The following is a 27,974-nucleotide window of genomic DNA, read 5'->3' as shown; positions in this document are numbered from 1 at the left end:
GACAAAATTAACTTTATTTCAGTTTCATAAAACAACATATTCTAGACATCCAGAGACAAATTAAGAAAAGTAAAACCTACAGAAAGTAAAACTGTCATAAAAATACGATAACCTGATCGGGTGTGAGGAGGCAGCATATCATTAGAGAGTGATGAAACAGAGCCTGATTTATAAACTTCTAGCTCTTCAGTCCTGTATTCCCACAGACTGAGTGAGTTTAATCACGTTACCACTCACAAGATTCATTCAAGGTGCGTTTGAATACTTGAGTATGAAAATAGAGCTCTCATCTCACTCCATACCTAACTACCTCTATTCTTCCCCTATGCAGTTGCTTCTAACAAAAAGTAAAAGAAACAGAGCTTAGATGACTCCCTGTGTTTTGTAATGAAACCTTGAGGAATCAGTGATGGGTAAAGCAGTCCTTAAATAAGATCCATAAGAATTTCATCCTCCATCACATTGGAAACCGATGGCATCCCAGGATTCTGTGAGACTGGACCCCGTGGACCGGTAGGGATCATCAGCGGACCTGTTAGAATTAAGAGAGAGAATATATTAAAGGGTTAGTTCACCCAAAAGGAAAGTTTTGTCATCATTTTCTAACCCTTATATAGTTCCAAACTTGTATGACTGACTTTCTTCAGAAAGAAAGATGTTAGGCAGAATGTTAGCTTCAGTGCATCTTTTTTCATTGTATACAAAGAAAGTGAATGGTGACTGAGGCTACCAAATTCATCCTTGCATCTCTTTTTGCATTTCACAGAAGTCAGTCAGTTATATGGGTTTGGAAAAATATAAGAGTGAGTAAATGATCTCTCTTTAACTTATTACATTTGATGATACAAAACTATTATCTTAGAAATTTTAAGACGACAAAAAATATAGCTTCACAAACCAAAGCAAATTAATTTAATATACCAAACCATTAACAAGGTCAGAGATGTGATCAAATAAATTGAGTATATGATAGTTTCTTGTAAATTAACATTACCTTGGTGAGGTTGCCTCCACTGAGGCTGCATCTGAGTGCCCCCTCCTGGTGCTGGATGAACCATCTGTTGGATGGGGTGCATTCCCTGCATGCCCTGCATCCCAGCTTGCTGTAGAGAGAGAGAGATAAAGAGGAGAGAGAGCAGATGAGTGGCACACGTGGTTCAGATTTCACAGGAATGGGGTTAACCGGTCTAACACAGTGTCCTAACCAGATGTGAATCAACAAGATTCCAGAGACAAGTAACTTATATTTACATTTATGCATTTGGCAGACACTTTTATCCAAAGCGACTTACAGTGCACTTATTACAGAGACAATCCCCCCCGGAGCAACCTGGAGTTAAGTGCCTTGCTCAAGGACACAATGGTGGCGGCTGTGGGGATCGAACCAGCGACCTTCTGATTAACAGTTATGTGCTTTAGCCCACTACACCACCTCCACTTCATGCACAACTTGCATGAACAAATTGAATGCGCAAATGCAACAACCATAGCCAATCAGAAAATAAATGATTTTCAATATACAGATTTGTACAGCGGGATTTTGGAACAATTACATTTCTCAGTCGGTGGGGTTATCCAGCGTTATGTCACAGAAATAGAAACCAAGTGATCGTCAAAATGACCTGTCACTCATCACTTTTGGGTGGTTAGGACAAAAACTCTGATTAAAATGGAAGAGATGTTACTGCTTTTATCGCTTGCTGCTTAATCTCATCACACCTGGTTAGAACACAGTGTTAAGGTTTGGTTAATGTACTTGATGAATTAGAAAACAATTGCTTTTGAAGTAAATCGCTGTCGTTCATCAGAGTTTGTCAAACACACTTACAGGCTGTTGCTGGCTGAGGAGGAGGCTGCGTAGTTGGGGATTTGCTCCTGGGTTTGGGAGGCGGAGCATGCCACCAGGAGGCTGGGATTGACCTTGTGCCACCTGATTGGGTGGGGCACCAGTGACCGGTGGCTGCTGATTGCCAGTTGCAGCAGCTCTCATCTAATCGAAACCAAAAACATGAGGAGGAAGAAATAAAAGAAGTGGGCATGTATTACATAATTCTTAGTCCTGTGTGAGAGTTATATCATAAGAGAGAGCAGTGAATACAGAGGCACTTTAACAGTGCTAAAGGTGTTAAACGGGACATACACATTTGTAGCTTTTATTTCCCAGAAGTCCACTTATACTACAAGTCAAGGCTTTGTTCACCAAAAATTTACAAAGCCTAGTCCACATCTCAGGCAGCACCCCCACAGGCTGATATAGTCACGCTGTCAGAAAATATTCAGTTTTGTTTGAGGCAGTTAGTAAACTTGATATACAAAATCAGAATTGTATATTCTGCTTTCTTTTGAGTTATGTCTATGAAATAATCAGTATTGATTACTTTTGGGTGAAAGGAAATTCTGATTATAGAATCGACACAGATTTTGCTTATTGTTTCTATTTTTTATTATTTCTTCAGTGTTTTCTGTACAACCATTTATGGACACAGCTATTATTTGAATTATTTCAGTTTTTTCACCCTGGTCTATTATTGAGATATCATGGATTTCAGGTTAACCTGCCCCTACATGGCAAGGAAAAAAAATAAAAATTATTTGTGGTTGGTTGCTTTACATGTCAGTCTCTTCCTATGTAAGTGGATGGTTCTTGGCCAGAATAAGCCACAAAGTGGACCAGACTTAAAAGGAAAGTTCAATCAAGCATGAAAATTCTCTTTTTTTTCCTATTTCTATTCTATGTTTGAAGAATATTTCAGCTCTGTAAGTCTATACCAGGTGTCTCATACCACCAGCCCATAGTTTCATACAGCCCACGTGAGTGTTAGTGTGTGTTCACACTTGGCAGGTTTGGTTAGATTAAAATTAACTCTGGTGCGATTGCTGTGCGGTTCATTTGAACAAGTGTGAACGCTGTCACCCCAACCTTGATGCGCACCAAACAAGCAGACAGAGACCGCCTGAATAGTGGGTCTCGGTCCGCTTCCAAACGAACTCTGGTGTGGTTCGATTGATATATGAATGCAACATGGTTCAGACGTCTAAACGGACCAAAAACAGGAATTTGCCTAATACTGACCTCAAGCATACATGGTTCTTCTCATCAGAAGAGCTATGTTGCCTATTACAGTTCGGTACAGGCGTCGGAACTGCTGTCAGCCGTCCTTGCAGCATATCTTCATTTGTGTGTACAACGGAGGAATTCCTGGAGTTGTTGAGACTCTTTTACACATTTATTTAGCTCTTCGTTTGTTCTCAGATGGTAAAAATACCACCATATATAAATATAATGAGCGCATTTCGCCCAGCAGCCAGAATTGTTTTGGATGATCTGCAAATTCCTCCAAAAAATATACGTCATAAAAGCAGTCCAATCAGGTTGTGACTTTTCCTGATACCTTTGGTTTTGTATCGTTAGGTTCGGTGTTAAAAATGCCAGTGTGAATGCTAAGCGAACCAGGACTAAATATATCCTTTTCTTTTTTGGTCTGGACCAAGAGGACCAAGACAACCGAACTACAAGTGTGAACACACCCTAATAGTTTATCCTCAAACCCTGCCCGCAAATTAATTTTTAACTTTCTGCATTTTGTTTTGGATTTTAATGTTCCCCCGTAGTTCTCTTAAAGGATTATTAAGCAATAGCCTAATATATTCAACATGGCTTATACACACTTAACAAAACTAGATCAATTCCATCATGATGTACAGAGATGTCTGTACTGGAAGCATCTGTTGATGTGACGTGTGTTCAAGTGACGGCAGCTCAGTTTATTACTATATTTGATGAGTTGTACAGCTACTTAGGTCACTTATTTTGTCCATCCAACTGAACTAAAATGATTAAGATTACAAATATTTGTTAACTGATTGCTATGCAAGTTATGTCCATATATATTTAATTAACTTCTCACAGTTACATCAAAGCAGCCCGTGATGTGTCTTGTCTCTAAAAGGGACTGCCGTTTCTAATGAAATACAATATCAGGCATCATTAGGCTACTCCGCTAAACATGCAGAGTAGTCTACTAGATATGGATGAGTGATGAGTTGCTCAACTCCGAAAACATCTGTCCATGCATCAACAACAGTAGGCTATAACTAGTAATAACTAAAACTGTTAACAGAGCACTATTCACTGGAGCGTGCCAACTCTGCTCAGTCTACAGCGCCACGGCAAAAGAAATAATATTTTGTTGTGAAATGTTGGGTGAGCAAACATCCTCCTTTTTTGTACCTGAAAAAAAAAAAAAAGTGTCTGGCTAGGATTTCGAAACTGGCTAAAAATGTCTTGGATTTGTCTTTGTCTTCATATCGATGTGCATACTACAGTTAGTACTATAATACATTATTTTGTACTGCGCTTTAGTTTGTATTTGTTTACGCGTCCTTATGTGATTATTCTGGCATTAGAATTCTCTTGCTCACTCGCTTACACCACGTATTTTCATATTTTACTGAAAATGTTGACTGTATCGAGACAACATATAATATATACTGCATATCAGGGAAATTTAAACTAATATGATGGACAAAAACAGACCATGATGGAAATTTTACAACTCCATCAAAGCTGCCACTTACTGTACGTGTCAATTCCAAATAAAAGTCAGAAAACACCATTAAAAAGAACACATGTCAGGCCATTTGAGGGGAGAAACAAGCCCTTCATGTCTATTCACATAAATATCCATACTATTATCTGACAAGCACAAAAGGCGTCAGCCAAAGGAGAGTTTTTAATAAAAAATGAAGTTTGTCTTCAAAAAATGTTAGGATTCAATTGCATTGTATGGACGTATAGAGCTGAAATATTCTTCTACAAATCTTTGTTTGTGTTCTGCAGAAGGAAGAAAGTCATGCACATCTGGGATGGCTTGAGGGTGAGTAAATAATGACAGAATTTTCATTTCTGGGTGAACTATCCCTTTAATACAGATAGTCAAATGTCTGTCTTTGCAAGACTACCCTCTCTCAGGACCTTAGAATTAAACAGAGCAGTTAAATCTTTTTTTGCAACTGTACCTATAAGACTTCCATATATAAATGTCTTCTTTTATGTTTTGCTAACCTCGTCACATTTGAAATGAGTAGAAAGTCCCTTGTTAAGTTGCTGAATACTGAACAGGTGGGGATATGTAAATGTGGAGGTAATTTGTTAATATGCTCATGTCTGTGATATTAATACCACCACACATTCTGAATGACCAGTTTTTGCAGCAAAGTTTCCATAAATGAGATGGATTGACTGGGGAGGAAGCTTCGCATTGTGAATGTTATATTATGTCTGACTTCATAGTACACTGAACCCTTTTATTTCAAAAGAGAAAGCAAAACAATTTGATGAAATGTCCCCTTTCACATATGGTGCATTCACTAGATTGGTGCTGAAATAGCAGAAAAACAAGTTCTAAGTTGCTGTGCTAGAATGGGATCCTATGCCCTTTGAAAATTAAATTGTTAATTTAAAAACAGCTTGGTGTTATTTGCTTTACTGAATATGCAGCGTGGTGCAAATGTCCACTAGTAAACGCTTTTTTTATAATTTAACCACCCCAAAAATAGTACAAATTTTATTATCAGTACAACAACTAGAGTAAAAGAACTGTATTGGCCTTGTTAACTCCTTTGTACAAAATCTCGGATTGTTTGGAAAACCTTAAAATAACTTTTGATTTCAATGCAAGCTAAGTGTATGCTGTCATTAAAGAAAAAGTGGGACATAAATTTATGCTGATAATATAATTTTAATGAAAATACAGTATTTGCCTTCAATTATAAAAGAGAGCAAAATACAGGCATTTTCACTTATGCCCTCAGACATTTGCACCCCACTATATTTCACATGGAATGAGAAATAAGTAAAGGTAATATGATCTGGCATGTGTAATTGTGTTTGTGAATCTCACCATGTTGTTTTGTCTCTGCTGGTCCTCCATCAGTGTGACCTGACTGACGGAGGGCAAGCCCACCACCACAGACTGAGAGAGAGACAGGGACAGAAAGGGAGAAGAGGAGACGAGGGAGGTTTAGAACAGCATGCACATTCCATCTCAGGCAGAGAAGAAATACAAACAGGGTTAGTGCACAGGGCAAGAGAGACAGAGAGAGAAAGACTAAGATCAGGGTAGGGGAGAGAGGAGAGGGGAAGTACTGCTGGTTTACCTGCTGTTGCACGCTGCCATGCGTAACAGGGATTGGACCCGGCGGTCTGTTGAGGAAGTTCTGATTGTTTGGGACCTGCCCAGGTTGCATCTGTGCTGCATTGCTCATCTGTCAACAGGACAAGCAGTGAATTACAGACAGAAAGTGGGTGGTTATTTGCACCTAAAGTGCCATTAATAAGTCCACACAGACAACCTTGTATTCAAAATCGACTTTCTTTTTTTTTGTCATAGAATTTTTATTGTTGCAAATTGCATTTTCACATTTTATACCACCCCACCCACCATATACAACCCTACCCAACCCCAACAGAAAAACCCCCAATCAGAACAACAGGACTTGCATACATGTATACATACGTACATGCAAACATACATAAAGAAATAAACAAAAAACAGGAAACACACACACATATATACACATACACATACATACATATATACATACACACCTCCACTCAATCCAAATCTAAAGTTGGTAAATCATTAAAAAAAATGTAATAAATTGATGCCATTTTTTAAAGAAAGATTCCCCCTACTTCTAATATTGTACTTAATGTTTTCAAATTTAAAAAAAAAAAAAAGGCCAAATCTTTGAGCCAAACTGAAATCGAAGGGGGTTGTGGGGAAGTCCAAGATAACAGTATTCTGGCACCTAGCGAGAAGAGATGCAAAAGCCACGACGTCAGCCTGACTACGGCATAAAGGCTGAGACAGAGATGAAACACCAAAGACTGCAATCAAAGGGCTAGCCACTAACTTGACCCCTAGGACATCAGAAACTATTGTAAAGAAAGAATTCCAAAAGTTTTTCTATTTGGGCCAAAGAACAAACATATGGCTAAGGTTACATGGTGAAAGTTTACATTTAGCACACAAATCTGAAACATTGTGATATATTTTAGAAAGTTTTGTCTTCGAGAGATGAGCTCTGTAAATCATTTTAAATTGTATAAAGCCAAGTCTAGCAAACAAAGTGGTGGTACGTACATTGTCTAATACTCTACTCCAGTAGTCATCCTCAAACTCTAAGTCAAGTTCCTCTTCCCAAGCCCTGATAGCTTTAATACTGTGAGAATTATCCTTTGACAAGATAACTGCATATATCTTTGAGATAATCCCACCCATATGAGGATTCAGTTTAAATGCCTCTTCCCATGTAGACTTTTAAGGCAGAGAGGGAAACCCGGCGAACAGAGAGGAGGCACAGTGCCTAATTTGAAAATAATGAAATAGGAGAGAGGGAAGCAGATTAAATGATGAGGATAATTCAGAAAAACTTGCAAACACATTATTAATGAAAAGATCTTCAAAGCATTTCAGACCTTTCTTTTCCCAGAAAGAGAATACAGAATCTGAAAAGGGAGGAGGAAAAAGATTATTATTACGTATAGGAGCCATGGTTGATACCGAGGTAAATTTAAAATGATGCCGAAATTGGAAGAATATTTTGAGAGAAGAGACTACTATTGGGTTATCTGTGTAATGTGAAAGGGACAAGGTGAGAGAAGAGAACACCATAGCAGGGAGAGATGTTGAAATACAGCCCTTAGCTTCTAAGTGGCACCATGGCAAAGAGGAGGCCCGTACCAGAACAGCAATTTCTGAATATTTGCCACCCAATTATAATAATACATAAAGTTGGGCAAGGAAAGCCCTCCATTTAAGTTAACTTTTTTGGAGCAAAATTTTGGAAACTCTAGGAGGTTTTCCTGCCCATTTAAAAGAGGATTAATTGGTCTATGTTCTTGAAGAAAGACTAGCTTGAAAGAGGTAAAGACATTTTGGGAGAATGTTAATTTTTACAGCGTTTTTCCTATCTAATGGAGATAATTGAAGAGCTGTCCATCTTAAAAAAGCTGACTTCATGTATGAAACTAAAGGTGTAGAAAGGGTAACATTAACACCAAGATACTTGAATTTAGAACTTTCCAAGTGGAAAGGTATGTCCTTCTGTTTTAGTTTTTGACCAGCTTAATTTATAGCTAAACATTCACTCTTCTGTAAGTTCAGTTTATACCCGGAAAATTTCCCAAAATCGTCTAAGAGACGTATTATTTCAGGAATAGATGCAATTGGATCGGTAACGTAGAGTAAAAAGTCATCAGCGTATAAGGCTAATTTATGTTAATTCCCTTACGTATTATACCCTGAAATACAGGAAGTGTTCTAAGCATTATTGAAAGGGGCTCAATAGCTATGGCAAAAAGTAATGGGGATAGCATCCCTGGCACGTACACCGTGATAAAGTAAAATATTCAGATTTAACATTGTTAGTATAAACTGAAGCTTGAGGGTCAGCATATAAATGTACCCACGAAATCAATCCCTCTCCAAAACCAAACTCCTCCAGTACCCTAAAAAGTAAACCCATTCTATCCTATCAAATGCCTTTTCGGCATCCAATGAAATGATAACCTCAGAAGAGCTACTGTTTTGTCTTGAGTATAAAATATTAAAAAGCGTACGAATACAGTCCTTTTATAAATCCAGTTTGTTCCTCTGAGATAATACTAGGAAGTATTGCCTCTAAACGAGAGGCCAAGTTTGGCTACAATTTTAACATCAACATTGAGGAGGCTAATAGGTCTGTATGAGTTACATTATGTTGGGTCCTTCCCATCTTTAAGCAATAGAGTTATAGATGCTTGTCTCAATGTTGGGGGCATCATACCTAGCTCTAAAGATTCCTCAAATACAGACAAAAGAAGTGGAGCCAAGTGAAATAGAAATTTCTTATAAAATTCGGAAGGCAGGGGATTTCTTAGATTGCAATCAATTAATTGACTTAATAATTTCCTCTAAGGTAATGGATCTATCAAGTTTAGATGCTAAAAGAGAATCAACCTTAGGGAAGTTAATACACCCAAGAAAATTTTTCATTTCCTCTGATTGGTCAGAAGCCTCAGTTTTGTACAGAGAGGTGTAAAAGTGTTTAAGAGTCGAATTAATCTCTACAGGATCTGAGGTTAGTGCACCACCGGGTTGCGCAATTTGAGTAATAAGATGTGAAGCCGCTCGGCTGCGCAGCTGGTGGGCCAGAAGACCTTATCCCCATATTCATAATAATTGCCAGGCATGTGTAGCAAAAGTCTCTCTGCCTCACCTGTGGATAACAGATTGAATTCTGCCTGCAAATTAAGTCTTTGTTTATGTAGCTCATGAGTCGGTCTATGAGCGTATTTAACATCTAGAGCTGGAATATTATCAGATAACTTTTTAATACTATTCCTTCGTTCTTTAGTAACGTAAGCAGAGTAAGATATTATCTGTCCTCTTAAAGCCTTCAAAGTTTCCCAAAGTAAGGAATAAGAGATTGAATCGGTCTGATTAGTAAATGGAAAATCATCTACTGAATTAGAAATATATTTTCCAATTCAAATATTTGTATATGCGATTAATTAATCGTGGCACCATGTAATTATTTCGATTAAAAATGTTAATCGATTGACAGCCCTAGTTAATAATATATATATATATATATATATATATATATATATATATATATGTATATGTATATGTAGAGAGTAGGCCACAAGTGAAGGGAGAAGAAAAAAAAAAGAAACACCATCCTTCCGCCCACCCTACCCTGAACATCGCTCAATTTCTTATCTCCATTCCCAAAAAATGGAGGCAGAACACCAAAACTCTGGAACATCCGATGTTTGTAAACCATTTATATTCATATCTATGTCGAATGAAATCACTCCCGAACATATGTAGTAACATAGTGAACATTCAATTCAGGCGACATAAAAACATATATTGTCAAAACACCCTTGGTTAATAGTTATCAGTTATCCGAGTACAATTACTTATACAATTGTGTCCTTTGCATAATTAACTCTACAAGATACCTAGGATGTTGAATGCTGTTCGTTAAACCATCGCTGTGCTTCTTTGGGGCAGTTGAAATTAAGCTTCTCATCATGGAGGTCAATCAGCAGGTGAGCAGGGAATCTAAGAGAGAACCGCACGTTCTTCTCACGCTGGCTATTTCTCACAGCTGTAAATGCCGCCCTCTTTTTAGCAACACTGGAGTTGAAGTCGGGGAAAATGAAGACCTTACGGCTCTGATAGAAGAGTTGGTTCCTATTCAAACACCGAACAGCCTTTTCTTTGTCGCTGAAGTAGTGAAACCGCACGATCATCAGTCTAGGCCTTTGATTCTCCCGGTAAGCCGAAGGCGCAGGGCCAATACGATGCACTCTATCCAGCAGCGGAGGAGTTGGAAAGATTTCTGATCCAAGAACGTCCTGGAAAAATTGTGACATGAAGGTAACCGGATCGCTCCCTTCTGTTCCCTCAGGTATGCCGATGACCCGAAAATTGCAATGCCGAGAGCGTGACTCAAAGTCCTCCACTTTGTCGGCAAGTTTGTTTGCCGAATTGAACTTTAGCACCATGTGTTCCAGTGCTACAATGCGGTCGCTGTAGTTGTTCAAGTGTTGATTAAGATCGTCAATCCGCCGTCCTTGTGACTCTATGCTCGATTTAAAAGACTCAAAATACGCAACAAGTGGGGTATGAGCTGAGTCAATAGCTGCTTTTACCTGTTCTGCGATGGTAGATGATAGCTCGGAGATCTGAGTGACAGAGATTTTCCAGATCCAGCGGCAGCTTGTCGCCATGACCCTCTATCGCGGTCGCTGACGATTTAAGTTTCCGTTGCCTTTCAGAAGCCATAAATCTTTCCCAGCAACAATCTTAGAGTGAGTAATTAAAAAAAAGAAATCACCAAGTGTATTAAAAGCTTCAAGTAGCCTGAAAGATATAACTGTAAGACAAAATGCTCGGGAGCCCACTTCACGCGCGTCTTCTCTCTCACATGCTCAACCGGAAGTCCAAAATCTACTTTAAACCTGGTAATAAACAGAATGTTGCAAGACTTTGAAAAAATTTAAAACAAAAAATATTTTAAGACAAAATTAATAAGAAATATTTAAGAAGTTCTAGGTCACTAATAAAGATGCAAGTTTGTGATATTGATCATGTTATCTCCTTTGTAGGGAATGTCACATTTTCTTACTTTCATCGAAGCATACAAGATGCACTTTAGAACTCAGAGTTCCCGCTCTTTTCAAGTCACCATTTTCAAGGACATTTTATGCGCCTAACAATGGTAATATTTAAGCAAAAACCCATGTGTCCATTTAAATCCAGCTTTTATTTTGGTGTTTCTGTGTTTTTTATTTTTTTTTTACAGTAGTTTCAGATAAGCAGTTTGTTCCATGGCCAAGTGTGATTATTAATCCCTGTAAAGATGCGATTTAATTAAATAACTACAAAGTCTGTATGTGCTGTGCACTTCAGGGTGCTCTGCTCAATGTCATCTCACACACACGCATGATTATCATGATGAGGTGTTTTCAGTGTATGAGTGGCCGGCATTCATGTTGAAGCATGCATCACTTGCAGATCATTTATGCAATTAAATCAGAGACTTTTAGTATGATTAATTATACAGTCAAACATTCATTTTCACCCAAATGTGTCATATTCCATGACATTCTGCATTTTATTGCTCATATGCATATAATTTTTATGACTAGATTCCGTGTTTCCGCATACTACATGTGGTAACCGCAGTATAAGCTGACTCCAATTGTTGAATAATTGAAAATGAATTCACATCTCAAGGTATTAAGGCAGAATCCCCATTCTACCAACCCAGTGTGAATTAATTACTTTTTTTAATTTTTTAAATCAGTGGTACGACTGTAATCGTTGTCTAAAGTTTATAACTCACAGGGATGCAAACTCACGAGAGGCTTCAAAGGTGAAACAATAACTGATTCATGATCATATTTTCCGGGTTATTTTTCTTAAATAATAAGCTAAAAGAACCAACTTAAGCTCTTTTAATTATTCAAGTATAGAAAATGATCTGCACAACTGTGCAAAGATAAAAGGTATTTTGGTTTGGCTTGCTTCTGTTGCACAAATTTGTTCAGTTTCATTAATTGATTAGTTCAGTGACCCCTTCTGGATATACCACTAAGTGGCGACAAATGAGCATCTTATATGCAATGAGTGAGTCATTGAGTCATTTTGAGAAGTTCATGACCGAAATCTGCCAAGAGACTTTATAGTGTTTAAGCATTAAAAGAACAAAGCAGATATATACGTTTGTGAACTTCTAACAATAGTAGTCTAATAATAATAATAATGAGTATCATAATGTCCTTATCTTATCCTTTATTAAAATTTGCAAGTCAAATCTATTGACCAGAATGTTTAAGCATAATAAGAACAAAGCAGATGTGCTTTATCATTTTACTACAGTATATAAAACTGCGGAGCATGACTTTTATCAGTAAAGACAAAAGTAATAGCATACTAATAATAATTTTGAGTTATTTCATGCCAATTCATGATTGTAAAGTGCATTTCACATGAGTTGAGTCGAAGCATCAACACTCCGTTCAACGGCAGTATCAAGCGCCACTTTGCCCTTCCACATGACAAGCATTGCAGAAAGCGTCACAGAGGGGCGAATTAACAAGCTTGCCACACATGAAAGCGGGAAGTGTGCACAGTAAAAATTGAAAACATAGAGAAAAAAATCTGGCAATTGCTTTGATTGCAGAAAGTAAAAAAAAGGACTTATTCATGACAAGGTCTTTTTTTTGGTGAATGTAATTACTGTAATAATTGGGGACTCTGGATACTCAGAAACGATGAGGTAATAATATAATAAAAATAAATCCTGAGACATTCAATATCTCTTCATAAATTTGGACAGTTTTAAAATATTTATTGCAGCACTGTACTCTCAAAGACATAATTTGTGAGGCAAAAACACTTTGGTGTGAAGTTGGAGTTGAGGTTGCACACGTCACTTCTTAGACTTCAAAGTCTTTGTCAGCGCTGACGCGAGTCATGTGAAGGCCCACAACGTGTATAAACATCAGTCACTTTTTCACACTTACACCCTTTTCTCTCCATGATGAACAAGGTAGACTCGCATGCTGATGCTAAAGTAAATGAACAACATGCCCCTCTCATTCAGTCTGTAGGTACATGTTCCAAGTCATTCAGTTTGTTTATGAAAAATAAATTTTACGAGTGCCACTTCTCACTGTGCCATGTGCTGCTGTAGCCAAGCACACAATTGGCTGTAGCTGTAACTGATCAAGTGATCTGCCTTGGTTGGACTGCGATTGCCAAGCACACGATTGGCTGCTGCTGTAATCAATCATGAGGGTGTAAGCACCCTTAACCGTTGAAGTTATTTCACAATGCGCAGCCACAGACAAAACGATACAAATGTGTATTTGACTCCTATTCCGAGTCCCGATCATTATCATGAATTTGTGCATGTAACGAAAACCTTACTAGCAAAACCTTTAAACAGTTTTATTATTCTCAAATATTTTTCAGGAGAAATTTTTTTTTTCCAGGACATTTAGGTACTCTTCTAATTTTCCATGAATTAAAAAAAACTGCACTGCAAAATTCCAGGTTTTCCAGGATGCGTGGGAACCCTGACATTGTCAAATCATGCTGGGATAACATGCATTATCAGATTTTGCACTAATTTAAATAGTCCATTCCAGCTTAAGCACCTGCTGTCACTGTAGCAAAAGAGAGACATACTAAATACTAAGAAATTCAAGTTGATTTTCAGTTAAAAAATGTATTCTCATCACATTAATTGTAATAAAAAAACAACATGAAAATAAAAGCATTTTCTCACAGAATTTTGAAGAAAACTTAATTTCCATGTAGGTACACCGATCAGCCACACCATTAAAACCAGCTGCATAACATTTGTATAGGTCTCCCTCATGCTGCCAAAACAGCACCAACCCGCATCTAAGTATAGCATTCCGAGATGATATTCTTCTCACCACAATTGTACAGAGTGGTTATCTGAGTTACTGTAGACTTTGGCAATTTGAAACAGTCTGGCCATTCCCTGTTGACCTCTCCAATCAACAAGGCATTTACGTCCACAGAACTGACGCTCACTGGATGTTTTTTGTTTTTGGCACTAGTTTCAGTAAATTCTAGAGACTATTACTTATGAAAATCCCAGGAGATCAGCAGTTACAGAAATACTCAAACCAGCACATCTGGCACCAACAATTATGACACAGTCCAAATCACGAAGACCAAATTTTTTCCCCATTCTGATGATCAGTGTGAACATTAACCTAAGCTCCTGACTCGCATCTGCATGATTTTATGTACTGCTGCCACACAACTGGCTGATTAGATAATTGCATGGATGATTGTTGGTGTTGTTTGTAAACAAGACTGTGTGTGTGTGCTTGTCCTAAAACTGGAACCACTATTTAATAATGCATATTTTATTTTACAATTTAGTTTGTATCTGTTCTCTTGCTGGTTGGAGTGTGCATATATAAAAACATTATAACAGTAAAAAAAAAAAAAAAGTAGACAGTTTTTCTGCAGCATACACAACCGCAATTTAACAGACTTAAGTCTTGGTGACATTTACACTTGCACGACGAAATACAGGAGGAACGCGCATGCAAACGAGGAGCTCTGTGTGAAACCCGCATGTGCTATGTACAAAGGACCACCCACACTGAGGTCAATGCCAAAAATCAGGTTGCTATTGGCTAACACAGCAAATTCACGTGTTAAAGTTCAACAAACTTGAACCCCACACGGAATCCGTGGAACTTTACGTACCAGGGTAAATGTGACTGAAGTATTGAAAATATTTACAATTTGTTTGTGTATGTGTGTGAAACTCACAGAGCGGTGTTGCTGCACTTGTTTGTGGTTGGTGATGACCTGCCGAATGCCATTGACGAATCCGCTCTGGTCGTTAGGGATGAGTCCCATGAAGATCCTCTTCCGGGACGAGTACAGCAGCATCAGCACACGCACCTCACATGGAGCACTGTGGGGGAAGTGTACACAGCCAGCCTACACACACACACACACACACACACACACACACACACACACACAGACACACACAAGATGTGTGCCAATCAACACATCAAACCATTGTGACAGCAGAGCTGGCTGGGCCTACATGATTATGTTTGAGGACAGGATTAAAATGAACTAAGCAGCTGTTTCCCAGACACAGATTGAGTCTAAAACAGAATTTAATCAGTGCTAATGGTGATTCACTACTGACAGATCTCTCAGTCTGCGTCAAGGGACCTAGCTCCAGGGTAAAGGTTCATTTCAGAGCCTTTCATTTCCACAGAGGTGCTGGCTATGTGACTTTGCAAGAGATTTTTGTTTCTGCACTATCACTCAAAAATAGATAAAAGGACTCCCCCATGAGGCTAAAGAGCCTTATTACACACAATCACATTCTCTTTCATGTAGGGAGAAATGCAGACACTAAAGGTGAAAGAGACACTGACGTAAACCAGTTTAAAGACCTCTGTATCAGTTGCTATAAACAGGTGAGCAGAGGCATATGACTTGATATATGACAATAAGAGATGCTTCCTGCCTGTATAATGATCCTTGTAATGAAAATTATTTAGCTTAAAGGAGGCTATGGTGCCGTTAGCGTACTCACAAATCCATTGGCCATAATGCGATACAGTCCCTTCAAAGACTCCACATCTTTATTAGTGAAGAGAAATTGCACCATACGTGAGTTCCTGAACAGAGGACCCAGAGTAGTCTATAGAAAAATAACAAGAGAGTGGATTAAAGAGTTATAGGCATTCAAGCAAGAATTAAAAATCAAGTTGCATTATCATAACTATAAATAATAACAATATTTGGTAAAATACTACTTGAAAAGAAACCAAAATATAGACACAGGAATGAATTGGTTGAAAGTCCCCAATTACGAATTAATTTCTAGAAGGTAACCACAAAAACCTGGATGTCTAATGATGACCAATCACAATTCAGTATACAAATATTAAAATTACATCAACACTGGCCATTTAAATACCAGCCATTCTATCAGTGTAAGTCAATGGGAAAAATAAATCTAATTAGATCTAATTAAATAACTTTGATTTTAAGTTATTTAGGATTAAGTATAATAGTATACATTTCATAAAAAATAGATAGCACAAATAAAGTTACATTTATCTACAAAATAATGTTCTGTACAAAGAATTGAGTCTGTATTCGGTTAAGTTAACGGAAATAAACAATTAAGAAAAAGAAAGAGAAAACAAGCTGATTAGGAATAGGAAGAAGAGAACAAAGAAAAAGAGAAGAGGAAGATGATGAAAAGGAGAATTAGGAAAAGAAAAAGAAGAGGGGTACTATGAGAAAGAATAGGAATGAGGAGGAGGAAATGGAAGAAAAAGAGAATGAGGAAAAAGAAGAGGAAGAAGATGAAAAGCAGAAAGAAGCAAAGAGAGGTAAGAGGAAGGAAGAAAAAGACAATGAGGAAAAAGAAGAGGTTGAAGAGGAAAAAGAGAAAAAGGAGTAAAAGAAGAAGAGTAATAAGATAAAGGAGGAAAAGGATGAGGAAGAAGAAGAAAGGAGGAAAAGAAAGAAAAAGATGATGGGGAAGAGAGGTAGAAGAAAAAGAAAGAGGAACAGTAAGAGGAAGAAGATGAAAAAGAAAGGGGACAAAGAAAAAGAAGAAGGGTACTAAAAGGAAGAAGGGGAAATGCAAAAGATGATGAGCAAAAAGAAGAGATGGAAGAAGAGGAAAAGGAGGATAAAAAAGAAAGAGCAAGAAAAAGAAGAGGGATACTAAAGAGGAAGAATAGGAAAAAGAGGAAAAGAAAAAGACAATGAGCAAAAAGAAGAGGTAGAAGAAGAGGGGTAATAAGGGGAAGACGACGACGATGAAGAGGAAGAAGCAGCAGCAGAATATGAAGTGGAAAAGAGGAAGGAAGATGAAAAAGAACAGAACAGGAGGAAGAAGCCACCTTTCAAAGACAGTAATTAATTCTTCCTGAGGGGAATTAAAAGATTTAGATTCACCAGGAGCTGCTGCGGGATGAGCTGCATGATTAGTTTCTGTGGCCATTGGTCTGTATTTCTACAACCCAAAAAAAGAAACAAAAGTCACAAGAGAAATCAGAACTCATCCTCTCTAACATGTATTCTACATTATGCAAATCTGCACAAAATGGGAGTCACTCACAGATTCTCCCCTTGGCTGACTTGGACCTGGCAGGGCAGGGAGCGTGTCAGTTTGGTGTTGGAATCCATGGAGGAAGCCTTGGGCTTCTGCGGTGATTGATGGAGAGAGAGGGAGAGATGGCAGGGGGAGGGAAAACAAGAGGCAGAATAACATGAAGAGGTTAACATACACACTAAAAAAACCTTGCTGGCAGAGATGGATAGCAAGGCTCGAGGCAGGAGGTCTTGGTGTAATATACAACCTGCAAGTGCAGCTTCCACAACATGAGAGATCGGCCTGTCATCGGAACAGCTGCAACATTTTTATATCAATCACAACAGTGCAACTTTTGAGCAAATGGACCACTGCCCATCACCTTCTCCATATCAATGGAAAATCAGCCAGGCCTGATACATTTGTGCAGATTTTGTGCCAGAGCTCTAAAATAGACATGATCATTGCTGAAAACTATGAAATGTGGGAATAACAGAGGGCTCATCTGCATATCGACAGAATTGTGGCAAAGAATTGCTATTGATTTAATTTACACACTCCAGCTTGGCAGTGTTTATGTTTGAGAATAGAGTGCGGTGAGCCGTGTGAATTCATCCAGATGGTGACTCCATGACAAGCCTCAGCAATAGTGTGTGCCACCGTGCTTGATACGCGACTGCTGGCATGTTATTGAACAGATGGTGATAATGACCACAGCACGTGTGTCTGTGGATTTGTTTCCTGATCGTTTGCAATGACCCATTGTCATTTCGATAGTTGATTGTGTGTTTGGGAGTGTGCATTCCCAAACAGGGGTCACCTGAGATGATCTTCTGGACATTGTGGAATGTCAATAGAGCTGCATTAATCTGAACAGGAGGACCCTCCCATAAATCACACAGTAATCAAGAAGCATCATCTATCACATATCATTCAGTGCAAATGGCAACCCACCCACGGGTTAAAAGATCACAAGTCAAATACATCAATGAAACTGAATGAGATAGCTTGGTTTCAGTCAGTCAATTAAATGTTTATTATGTGCCAAGAGAACTACATTTGTTGAAGCAACGCTTCCTCCAAAATTGAAAATTAGACACTCAACTTCCTGTTGTTCTAAACCTGATGCATTCAGGTTTGGAACAACATTCTCTTAAATTCGCTCTTTTATGGAACACAAAAGGACATTATGCTGAATGTTAACCTCAGTCATTATTCACTTTCATTGTATAGAAAAGGTGCAATGAAAATAAATGGTGACCGAGGCTGTCAATCTGTCTAACATGTGTTTTTGTGTTCCCAGGAAGACAGAAATTCACACAGGTTTGGAACATCATAGGGATGAATAAATGATGTTGAAAAAACAATTTGGGGGGTAAACTATCCCTTTAAGTGTGTAAAGTCTTACTGGATTGTATAAATACTAAAGAAATAGTTTGTTTATTTTCCTGTAGTAAGGCAACAGAATCTAACCAATCACAATTAAAGGGATAGTTCACCCAAATGTAAATTTGTCTCATCATTTACTCACCCACATAACTTCCCAGATGTAAGAATGCAAATCACCAAAAACAAAAGAAGAATGTGAAAGTGGAGATTTGCTTAACTTTGATCTGTTATATGGATTTAAACACTGGAGTCTAATGGACTGCTTTTATGCTGCCTCTATATGCATTTTAAAGATTAAGAATTTTGGTACCCATTCACTTCAGGAAATACAGAGCTAAAATATTCTTCGTTTGTGTTCAGCAATTAAATTTTTGGGTTAACTATCCCTTTAAGTAGACAAATATTACAATGACCTTATTCTGGTCTTTGTATAAAGCACTTGTATAAGTTTCTCACCTCCTGCCATTCTAGAACTCCGCTCCAAGCCACAATCTTGTTGGCAACACCTTGCGGTGATCCAGCCTGAGGTGTAGAAACAGCAGGCTGAAAAATAGAAGTACGTTGGAAGTGCAAGAGAGTGATTATTTTTATTTTTTTAAAGATGCAGTATTATCTACAGAAATAAATGTTGAAGTCTGACCATGCCAGGCTGAGATGGTGGTGGCGTCTGCTGATTGGCTGTGGGCTGCTGTTGAGGGGCTTGAGGCGGTTGCTGATTGGGTGCGGGTGGAACAGGTGGCTGGACTTGTGGGGGCTGCTGTGGCTGCTGGGGTGGAACTTGTTGCTGCGATAAGACTGGTGGTGATACTGTGGTAACAGTAGACAGGCTGGGTTTACCTCCTGATGGATGAACTGGCGCTTGGCTGAAAGGGGGTGTTGGCATTTGTGGGACTACAAAACACAATGAGGAAAATCAGCACATGGTGTGTTGCAGATGTGAAAAATGGAAAAACACAAGTAGTAGGCAGAGATAAAACTTGACTCACATCTCTTCTGCTGATTTGCAGCATCTAGTACCTTCATTGCTGCACTATGGGCTGCATTTAGAGAGGGGTTATTCTATGGGATAAAGAGAGAGTGTTTGTGTGGGTGTGTGTGTGCAACAGAAGGACAACCATCATGAAGTCTCATCATTAGTGTGCAAATACTTGTTTGAAGCCAGATCCTTCATCTAAACAAATACATTGGTGCACATCTCATCTTCCACTTAGATCTGAGTTTATAACAGCAGTTTGTCTTAATCTTAAGAATTGAAACTAGGCACCATATGCTGAAGATTAACAATAATTTGCCTCCAATTAGGCACAGAAAGGTTTAAAATGAGCAGACCAAATTGTCCTCTTGGAAAGCACTGTGATTACTCTTGTAGCTGTATAGACAGGGTCCAAAAATGTCACCTGCCAAAAGTGAGGGAATTGAGAAAATGTACTGGCCATATACATGTCTTACTCTGCATTACAACTTTATTTTACCTCTGATGTAAAAGTTGTAAGAAGACGTGTGGTAGTCGTTGAGCTTTTCTTTGGTAGACCATTTGTATTAATATAAATCACTCATGTCATATTAGTGAGTGTCATTCTTATATTGCAATTCCTAAAATGTTTTTACCAACTTATGAAAACTATCAAAAAGTTTTAGGTGGATTTGGCACTTGACCAACTGTAATTTTGGACCCTGGCCTGGATACGAATATCTCTCCATAATGACCACAAACCTACTATGAGCATTCTTGCCTTAACGACCACAACATATTATAATAAATGTTTTTATGTTTAATTATCCATTTTAATGTGAGTAGAACAGATCTAGACATTTTTAAAATCTCAATTTCACTAATATTAAAATCATGTCAAATTGATGCTGTGTATATAGTTTCCGTTTAAGTTATTACATTTACTTCCATCAGCATGGACATACCGGGTATTGAAGAGATGTGCTCATTGGAGGAGTAGTTTGGGCTGCAGTGCAGAGTGGAGGCTGAGCCACAGGCAGAGACTGAGGTGGCACAACAGGTGCAAGGGAGACTGCGGCAGAACCTCCTCCAGGAGCCACTGGACACACAAAGAGGAAACATAGGTTGAGAAAATATGATAATGCAATTTTTTTTCTCCCATGTGCGGAAAACAAAAGAGGTCCATCTACCTGCTGACAAACCCGGTTTAGAGATGTAACATAGCACTTTCATATAAAAAGACATCAAGGCATGTGTAATGTATTTCTTACCAGGAAGTGCAATGCCCCTGACCAACACCATGTGAAAAGGGTCTTGGCAGTAGTCTGGGTGTGCAGATTCTGGTGTCCCAGCAACTGAGGATGCTCTTTCAAAAAGAGATCGAAGCGCTGGAAGTTTCCGTGGGGCAATTACAGAAAAGTGGATCCCCCGCTAAAGAAAAAAAAAACAATCAACACAGGCTAATCATATTTACAATAATCATCAAGACAATTTCATTGTCTACTGCAGGGCTATTCAACTTCATTGACAAGGGGGCCTGATAATAAAAATCTTCAGGGCAGGCAGGCTAAGCCAGAATATTTTGTTCTCGAAAAGCTTCTATATACAGATATTTTGTTATAGGCATATATCATATTTGTTCACTATAAAAATAAAACATTTGTGTTTATTGCTTTATTTTTTTATCATGAGAAATATTTCCACCAAGCAGGAACTTGAGATTCAAATAAAAAACTAAACTTAAAATATTCCATAGAGTAAACAAGACTGATTCTAAAAAAAAATTATGAACAATAAGAGTTGAATTTCTTGGCCAAATTAATGAATAGAACTTTTCTGTTTCTCCACACTCACGCTTGTCAGTCAACAATCATTTGGCTTTTTAATTTAATATTCCCCTCCTGTTAAAATTACAGATGATAATTATTTGTAGCGCAGCTCTAAAAGCATCTAAAAATGTGCCGCTTCTGCATGAGACACTGTAAAATCATAAATATTCATCTAGCACAAGTTTACATAGGGAAACTATTGAATAACAGCACGAACAAACAAAAAAGCCCTAAAGACAACTGTGTGGAAGCCTGGTGAAAGCCACTGAAAATTTCAAACGGGTCCTATTTGACCTGTGGGTTGCCAGTTGAATAGGCCTGGTCCGCTGTGTCAGACAGACTAAACCAGTAAAAGTGCTACTTTTGGGGCATTGTAAATAGGTTGAATACAAGTAAAGTGGGACACTCAAGTTTAATCATTATATGTATATTCTTCTATTAATAGTTCATCCTAAACTAAAATAGGATGACACTGATTCAGCCATTTGGATATTTTTAAAACAATGATAATGGCAAATTTTTAGAAAGTGTCCCTCTTTATATGTATTCACCCTAATGGGTGGGGTACCATATATGTTCAGTATTTTTTTTTTAGGTATACAGCAAGTGCATTGCCTTTGAAAAGTAAAATTTCAGCTTGCAATGATCAAAATATAGCAGCCAAGATTAGCAGAGGTTACCATCCAAAAACAAAAGTGAAAGCAATGATGTGCCACTGTGATTGGGAAAAAGCAAAATATTACACCAGGATAGTGCTAGCAGCCTTTACAGCTTAAACATATAAAAAAGCACAGCTGATCTTGCAAATTACCATATAAAACATCATGGCATAGACTATGAAAGAACATCAGTACTTAAACCAGCAATGATCAGTACAAGACAAATACATTCTATTATATTACATAAGGGAAATTATGCCAAAAACAATACATTAAGAAACATAGACAGAAATGAAAAGGAATATTCCAATCAATCAACAGCATTTGTGGCATAATGTTGATTTCCACCAAAAAAATTGACTCATCCCTCCTTTTCTTTATAAAAAGCAAAAATCTGTTACAGTGAGGCACTTAAAATGGAAGTGAATGGGGACAATATTTTGAGAGTTTAAAGGCATAAATTGAAATCTGATTTTATAAAAGCCCTTAAATTTAAACTTACTGTTAAAACTTGTGTATTATTTGAGATGTTAAGTTGTTTAAATAGTCATTTTAGGGTATGTTGACATTACAACATCAAGGTATTGAATTTGTAAAATTTAATGTAACTTTTCACATAAAACCACGTTAACAGGCATATTGTTTATGTCTTGTGGCTATACTTTTGAAATAGTGAGTGTTTAACATTGCCCCATCCACTTCCATTGCTTGCCTCACTGTAACACAGAGTTTTGCTTTTTTTTAAAGGTTGTGCAAGTCAAAATAAATGTTTATGGTAATCAGTATTATGCCGCAAATGCTGTCGATTGAGATCAACTTGCAGTGTTGTATTACTCGAGACCGGACTCCAGTCCATATTTTCATGGTCTTAGTCTTGTCAATTTGACTCGGTCTTGACTCGAACTTGAACAAGTGTGGACTCTGACTTAATCCCGAGTCCAGTCGTATTCCTTTTCAAAAAATATACAATGAAATACAATGAGTAGAATCAGAACTAGTGATAACCAGTTCACAAATAAATAATTCTATTGATTCAGTTCTTTTCAGCAAACTGGCCAAACAGGTTAGCAAATAGGTCTGAATCAATTGGCTATTCAGTCCGATTCATTAGTTGGATAAAGTAAAGATATTTACTCTGGTCTCGGACTGGATTTGAACTCGGATGAGCTGGTCTTGACTACAACACTGTCAACTTGTATTGAACCTGGAATATTCCTTTAAGAAATGAATAAATACAGGTCGATCAGTGCATACTCACATCACGTATGATCTGGACCAGGCTGTCTGCAGTGCAGCCTGTGTAGCTGACGCTCTCCACAGCTGGCAGTAAGTATGGCGGAGAATTACACAGCAATACACAAACCTTGTGAGTCTGGCCGCTGGATAGAGAATTATTGATTAAAGATCAATTTGTTTGTTTCCTCAGAACTACGTTCAAGAACATAGATTGGAGAAACACTGCACTCACATTTGCTCCCTCATCTTTTTGAAGTCATCAAAGAGCTGCAGGGCCACAGAAAGACCCTCAGCTATGAGACTGCAACTCTCTGCTCCACCTCCCATGAATCTGTGCAAAAAACACAAATATGAAAACTGCAGTTCTCCGCATTTATACAAGCTATAAAGGTCATTAAAAATGCAAAAGCATACTTCTAACATGTTTTTGATGCCCAACATAGAGCAGCCAGTTATCTACACTGCATATGGCAAGGAGATAGCAAATATGATGTAATACTGTATATGAAGCCCTTACTGAATGCTGTCTATCCAGGAGACGAACTCAAAAGCCGAGCTGGTTGGAGCATGGCACTGGACATAAGATTCTGGAGCACAATCCACTGTGTTGAAGACCACCAGTCCATATTGTGTACCACCATACTTATACAGGAAAAAAAATACATAATTTATCATATATCCTCAAGTATAATATTTAAAATGAAAGGTGTACATGTATCAGGACATCAAACTCACATCTCCTCCAAAATCTGTTTCAGCAGGTGGTCCTCCATTAAAATACCTGTCGTCATACAGAGCAGGTCAGTATAGAAGACAAACATTTGTAAAACCATCAGACAGAATGAATGACAGGTGATGACTCTTACTCTATAGTTGGTAGTATGTAATTCTTCCTAAGTGATTCAAAATATGGACCAAGGTTTGCAGTTCCTTCTATGACAAACACCACATCCGATACCTGATTCAACCCAGACTTAGACGTGGGGTCCATATGGGTCACCATGGGTCTAGAGCCAAGACAAACATTAGATCAATAAACCTTTACTTTCAATGTCGGTTTAACATAGATGTTGTGGACTCCTTAAACTGCACTTGTCCTGAATGTTGTGCGACTCTTTATACTGAATTCATTGACGAGACAACTAATTTGTGTGTATATATTATAAAATGAATGGGAATGGTAATGTACCATACTACGATTACATACTGAATATATCTTAAAACCATGTAAGCCGCCAAATTATACAGAATCTTTCATGCTTAAAAACAGAACTGAATAGAATAACTTATTCCGCGTCAAGAAGCCTGACAGCAAATGCATATTTTGTATGTATTGTCATCTATTGAATTGGTAAATTCCTAGAAAGACAGCACAAACAAAAATAAAATATCTATTTTCGCTATGAATGTTTGTAGCTGCGGATGTGAACATAAGATAGCATGTTAGCGGTTATCATAGAATGCTAATTTAGCTCATGTGTCTTACCTGCTAATATGATCAGAACTGACTTTCAACGAGAATAAAGCGGAAAATTGCAGTATGATATTTAAACCAGCCGCTGTTTAGTTGTATTTTGAAAGCTTCATCTTAACGTGGATGTAAACCGTAATGACAACAAACCTCCCGATTTGCACTCTGCGATCGACAATATGGTCTGATCGAAGATTGAGCAAAAGTAATTGGCTGGTGAGTCGATTTGATCGATTTTTCACTGTAGTGACATATCTGTTGTAGTCCAATACCCGGAAGAAAATTCGCCATGGGTTCCCTCTGGATTTTCCTATGGTTTTTTATAATGTAGGTTTTTTAATTTATAAAATAAGGTCTGTGGTAAACATTATTTGACGAAACGTTGAAGTTTTGTTCTACAAAATAAATTGCAATAATAAATACAAATAAAAAATGGTCATACATCAAACGTGAATTTTCGTCCACGTTTCGTCAAGTAATGTTTACCACAAACCTTATTTTACTCATACATTTAAAGAACCCATTATAAAAACCAATATGAATATCTCTCTCGTAAATCTTGCGAGATTCTTACACGGCGTTAATTTGTAGTCGCATAGCAACGAGGATCGCTTGTTAAATATAATTTTAAATTGTGTGTATTGATTGAACTGTCCGTTTTAATTAACATTTCAAGTTCTGAAATAAATATTTCACATAATATATTTGATAATTTTAGTTTTAAGTCTGCGGCTTTCGGTCATGAGATATTATTGGTCACTGAGAAGTAAATAAATCTGCTTAGATAGTCAGTGACGAGTCTGATAGGGTAGTCAAGTTGTAACCTTTTCGCCACTTGTATAAGAAGTGCTGGGTTCTAATCCACTCAAATGCAACTTGATATTTTATTAAACAAAAATTGCATCAGCTCTTCAGAGGACGTATCGTGAGTGGGGACACAGTTGTTTGCATTTTTATTTGCAATATTACATTTTCCTCTTCTAAAAGAGATAGGCATCTTTAAACAGCAGCTATTTGTATATAGTTGCTTTCAACACAAGCACTTTTTAATTCATGAATTACTATTAATGTCGATTAAGTCACAATTACAGAACCTAAGATTTTATGTAAAATGTGCCTTAACATGAACTTATGTCAAATATTACTGTATACAAGAAACATGGACAGGGAAAACTGGGTCTAAAGGAGGATTAGAATCCAGGTCATCTGTAAAGGCGAGTCATATTCAAATCGTCTTAACACACTAAGCCATTGTAGAAACAATAGTTTGTTTTTCATTTCTTTGTATACACCAGACTATTTCAGAGCCGTACTATGTGACAGGTATTTACACCTAGTGCAAACAATCATATGATGATGATGATAATAATAATAATAATGTTATATTATTGATATTATTGAAGTTTCTAATGCTTTCCGTCATTAATATGCTGAGATGCGAGCAAAAAAGCTAAGGCGAAAGCATCTCAACATATTGCGCATGCGCGAGAATTTGACGAGAAGGGATCCCTTCTAGGCGAATTATTATTATTATTTTTATTTATTTATTTATTTATTTATTTTTATTAATGCCACGAACCAGAACAATACAATGAGACATAATCCTTCAAAATGAAACAAAAAAACCAAGTAAATAAAGTAAAATAATAATAAAAAAAGAACAGTGCCAGAGGACAAGAAAAAAGTATTACAAACAGAAAAGGGGTGTTACATTATATATCCTGCTTACAATGCTATAAGCTCTAATTGCCTTTTTACTTGTGCACTTACACAAAAGAGAACAATAAAGCTTAAAATCATTTTTAAAGCAAGAAAAGTTAGGTTTGGAGTCAGACCATTTCATTTTATGAATGTGAAACTTCCCCATCAGTATTAACAATTGTATAAAGTATGCCTTATCTTTCTCAATCCCATGATCACTAAAGTGTATCATAATGTCAAATCCACTCAGCTGTAAGTCAATGGTCCTTCTAGGCGAATTAGACTTCCGGATTCGCCTGCAAAATGACGTCACGGCTGTTCAGCTCTATTAAAGGAATATTCCGGGCTCAATACAAATGACTCAATACAAGCTCAATCGACAGCATTGGTGGCATAATCCTATTGACTAGCACACAAAAATGTTTACCTGCCCCTCATTTTCTATAAAAAAACAAAGAAGAACTTGCAATGGAACTGAATCGGGCTAATAATAATAATAATAAAATAGTATAGCCACAAGATGTGAACAATAGACTATGTGTGTTAACATGATTTTAGTGTGATTCAATTGCTAACAGCTCAAATACATGAGTTTTAACAGAAGAATGATAGCTGATTTAAGTTATTTTATACAATTATAAGCTTCACATTTCTGCCTTTAAACCCTCCAAAAATTGTCCCCTTTCACTTCCATTGTAAGTGCTTCACTGTAACATAAATTTTCGTTTCTTTTTTCTCTTTTTTTTTTTTTTTTTAAGAAAAGGAGGGACGAGTCAAAATATTTTTGTGGTAATCATTATGCCACAAATGCTGGCGATTGATCTTAATTTGTATTGAACCCGGAATATTACTTCAAAATGTTTGCTTCTCTTGACGAAACATGGGGATTGTTGTATTTGGATATGATTTAAATGTATACAATAATAAAAATAATAATAATAATAAATGTCTAATAAAAGTCACTTTTAATATAGAAAATTGTCGACACTATTATTATTATTATCAATGTTCATAAAGAGTTCCAAAATGTAAGAGCACATTCAGCAAAGTTAACAGTAGATGTCACCAAAGTCAAGCATCCAATAAATAACAAGCTTTTGCACAAGGCAAATGGACAATTTACTTTAAAGGCCTATTATGTACCTTTGGGGCATCAAAATAATGAAATTGTGCCTGTGGCCTCTCTATATTACACTATCGTATGTTACATGTAAGACACAGGGTCAAGCCACCGTTATGTGCATAAAGAAGGCGCCATTAAGTTATTGAAGAACGAATCACGTTTCTAGGACGGTGTGCAACCTGTTTCTTGTCCTCGTTGCTCTTTACCGCAAGAATGTGCATAATTACTCAGACGGCCCCCAGCGATCCAACCTGCTGTCAAATAAGAACAGCGTGCCGCGAGCTAAGTGGCCCTGTGGCTTGCGCGTGCTCTCATGTACTCTTTGTATTCTCCAGTGGCGACCGCGACACCATCAGCAAGCTCCACTGAGAAACAGAGTACATCGAGTTCGTCTCATCTTAAATCTCCCATACAAATA

At 37.5% G+C, this 27,974-nt stretch overlaps 1 protein-coding gene across 2 annotated transcripts; it reads right to left on the bottom strand.

Moving 5' to 3' along the window:
- On the bottom strand, positions 1-26,225 carry med25 (mediator complex subunit 25). 2 transcript variants are annotated; one of them, XM_052139552.1, is made up of 20 exons: positions 24,748-26,225; positions 24,128-24,268; positions 23,997-24,042; positions 23,779-23,903; positions 23,494-23,592; positions 23,284-23,404; positions 20,809-20,968; positions 20,503-20,636; positions 19,572-19,644; positions 19,226-19,476; positions 19,042-19,128; positions 17,224-17,309; positions 17,061-17,118; positions 15,679-15,786; positions 14,889-15,062; positions 6,160-6,267; positions 5,904-5,975; positions 1,829-1,990; positions 995-1,103; positions 1-532 (listed from the first exon to the last, which is right to left on the bottom strand). In XM_052139552.1, the coding sequence occupies exons 2-20, from the start codon at positions 24,262-24,264 to the stop codon at positions 426-428; spliced, it is 2,217 nt and encodes a 738-aa protein (XP_051995512.1). In that variant the 5' UTR covers positions 24,265-24,268; positions 24,748-26,225; the 3' UTR covers positions 1-425. The 2 variants fall into 2 exon arrangements, with proteins under 2 accessions (XP_051995512.1, XP_051995513.1); XM_052139553.1 differs by lacking the exon at positions 5,904-5,975 and having other exon boundaries at positions 24,748-26,223.
- Positions 26,226-27,974: the final 1,749 nt, after the last annotated feature.

The sequence above is a fragment of the Xyrauchen texanus genome, chromosome 12 (genome assembly GCF_025860055.1).
Source record: "Xyrauchen texanus isolate HMW12.3.18 chromosome 12, RBS_HiC_50CHRs, whole genome shotgun sequence".
Classification (NCBI taxonomy): Eukaryota; Metazoa; Chordata; class Actinopteri; order Cypriniformes; family Catostomidae; genus Xyrauchen; species Xyrauchen texanus.
The sequence above is the reverse complement of the archived record's forward strand: the minus strand, read 5'-3'. Positions and strand labels throughout refer to the sequence as shown.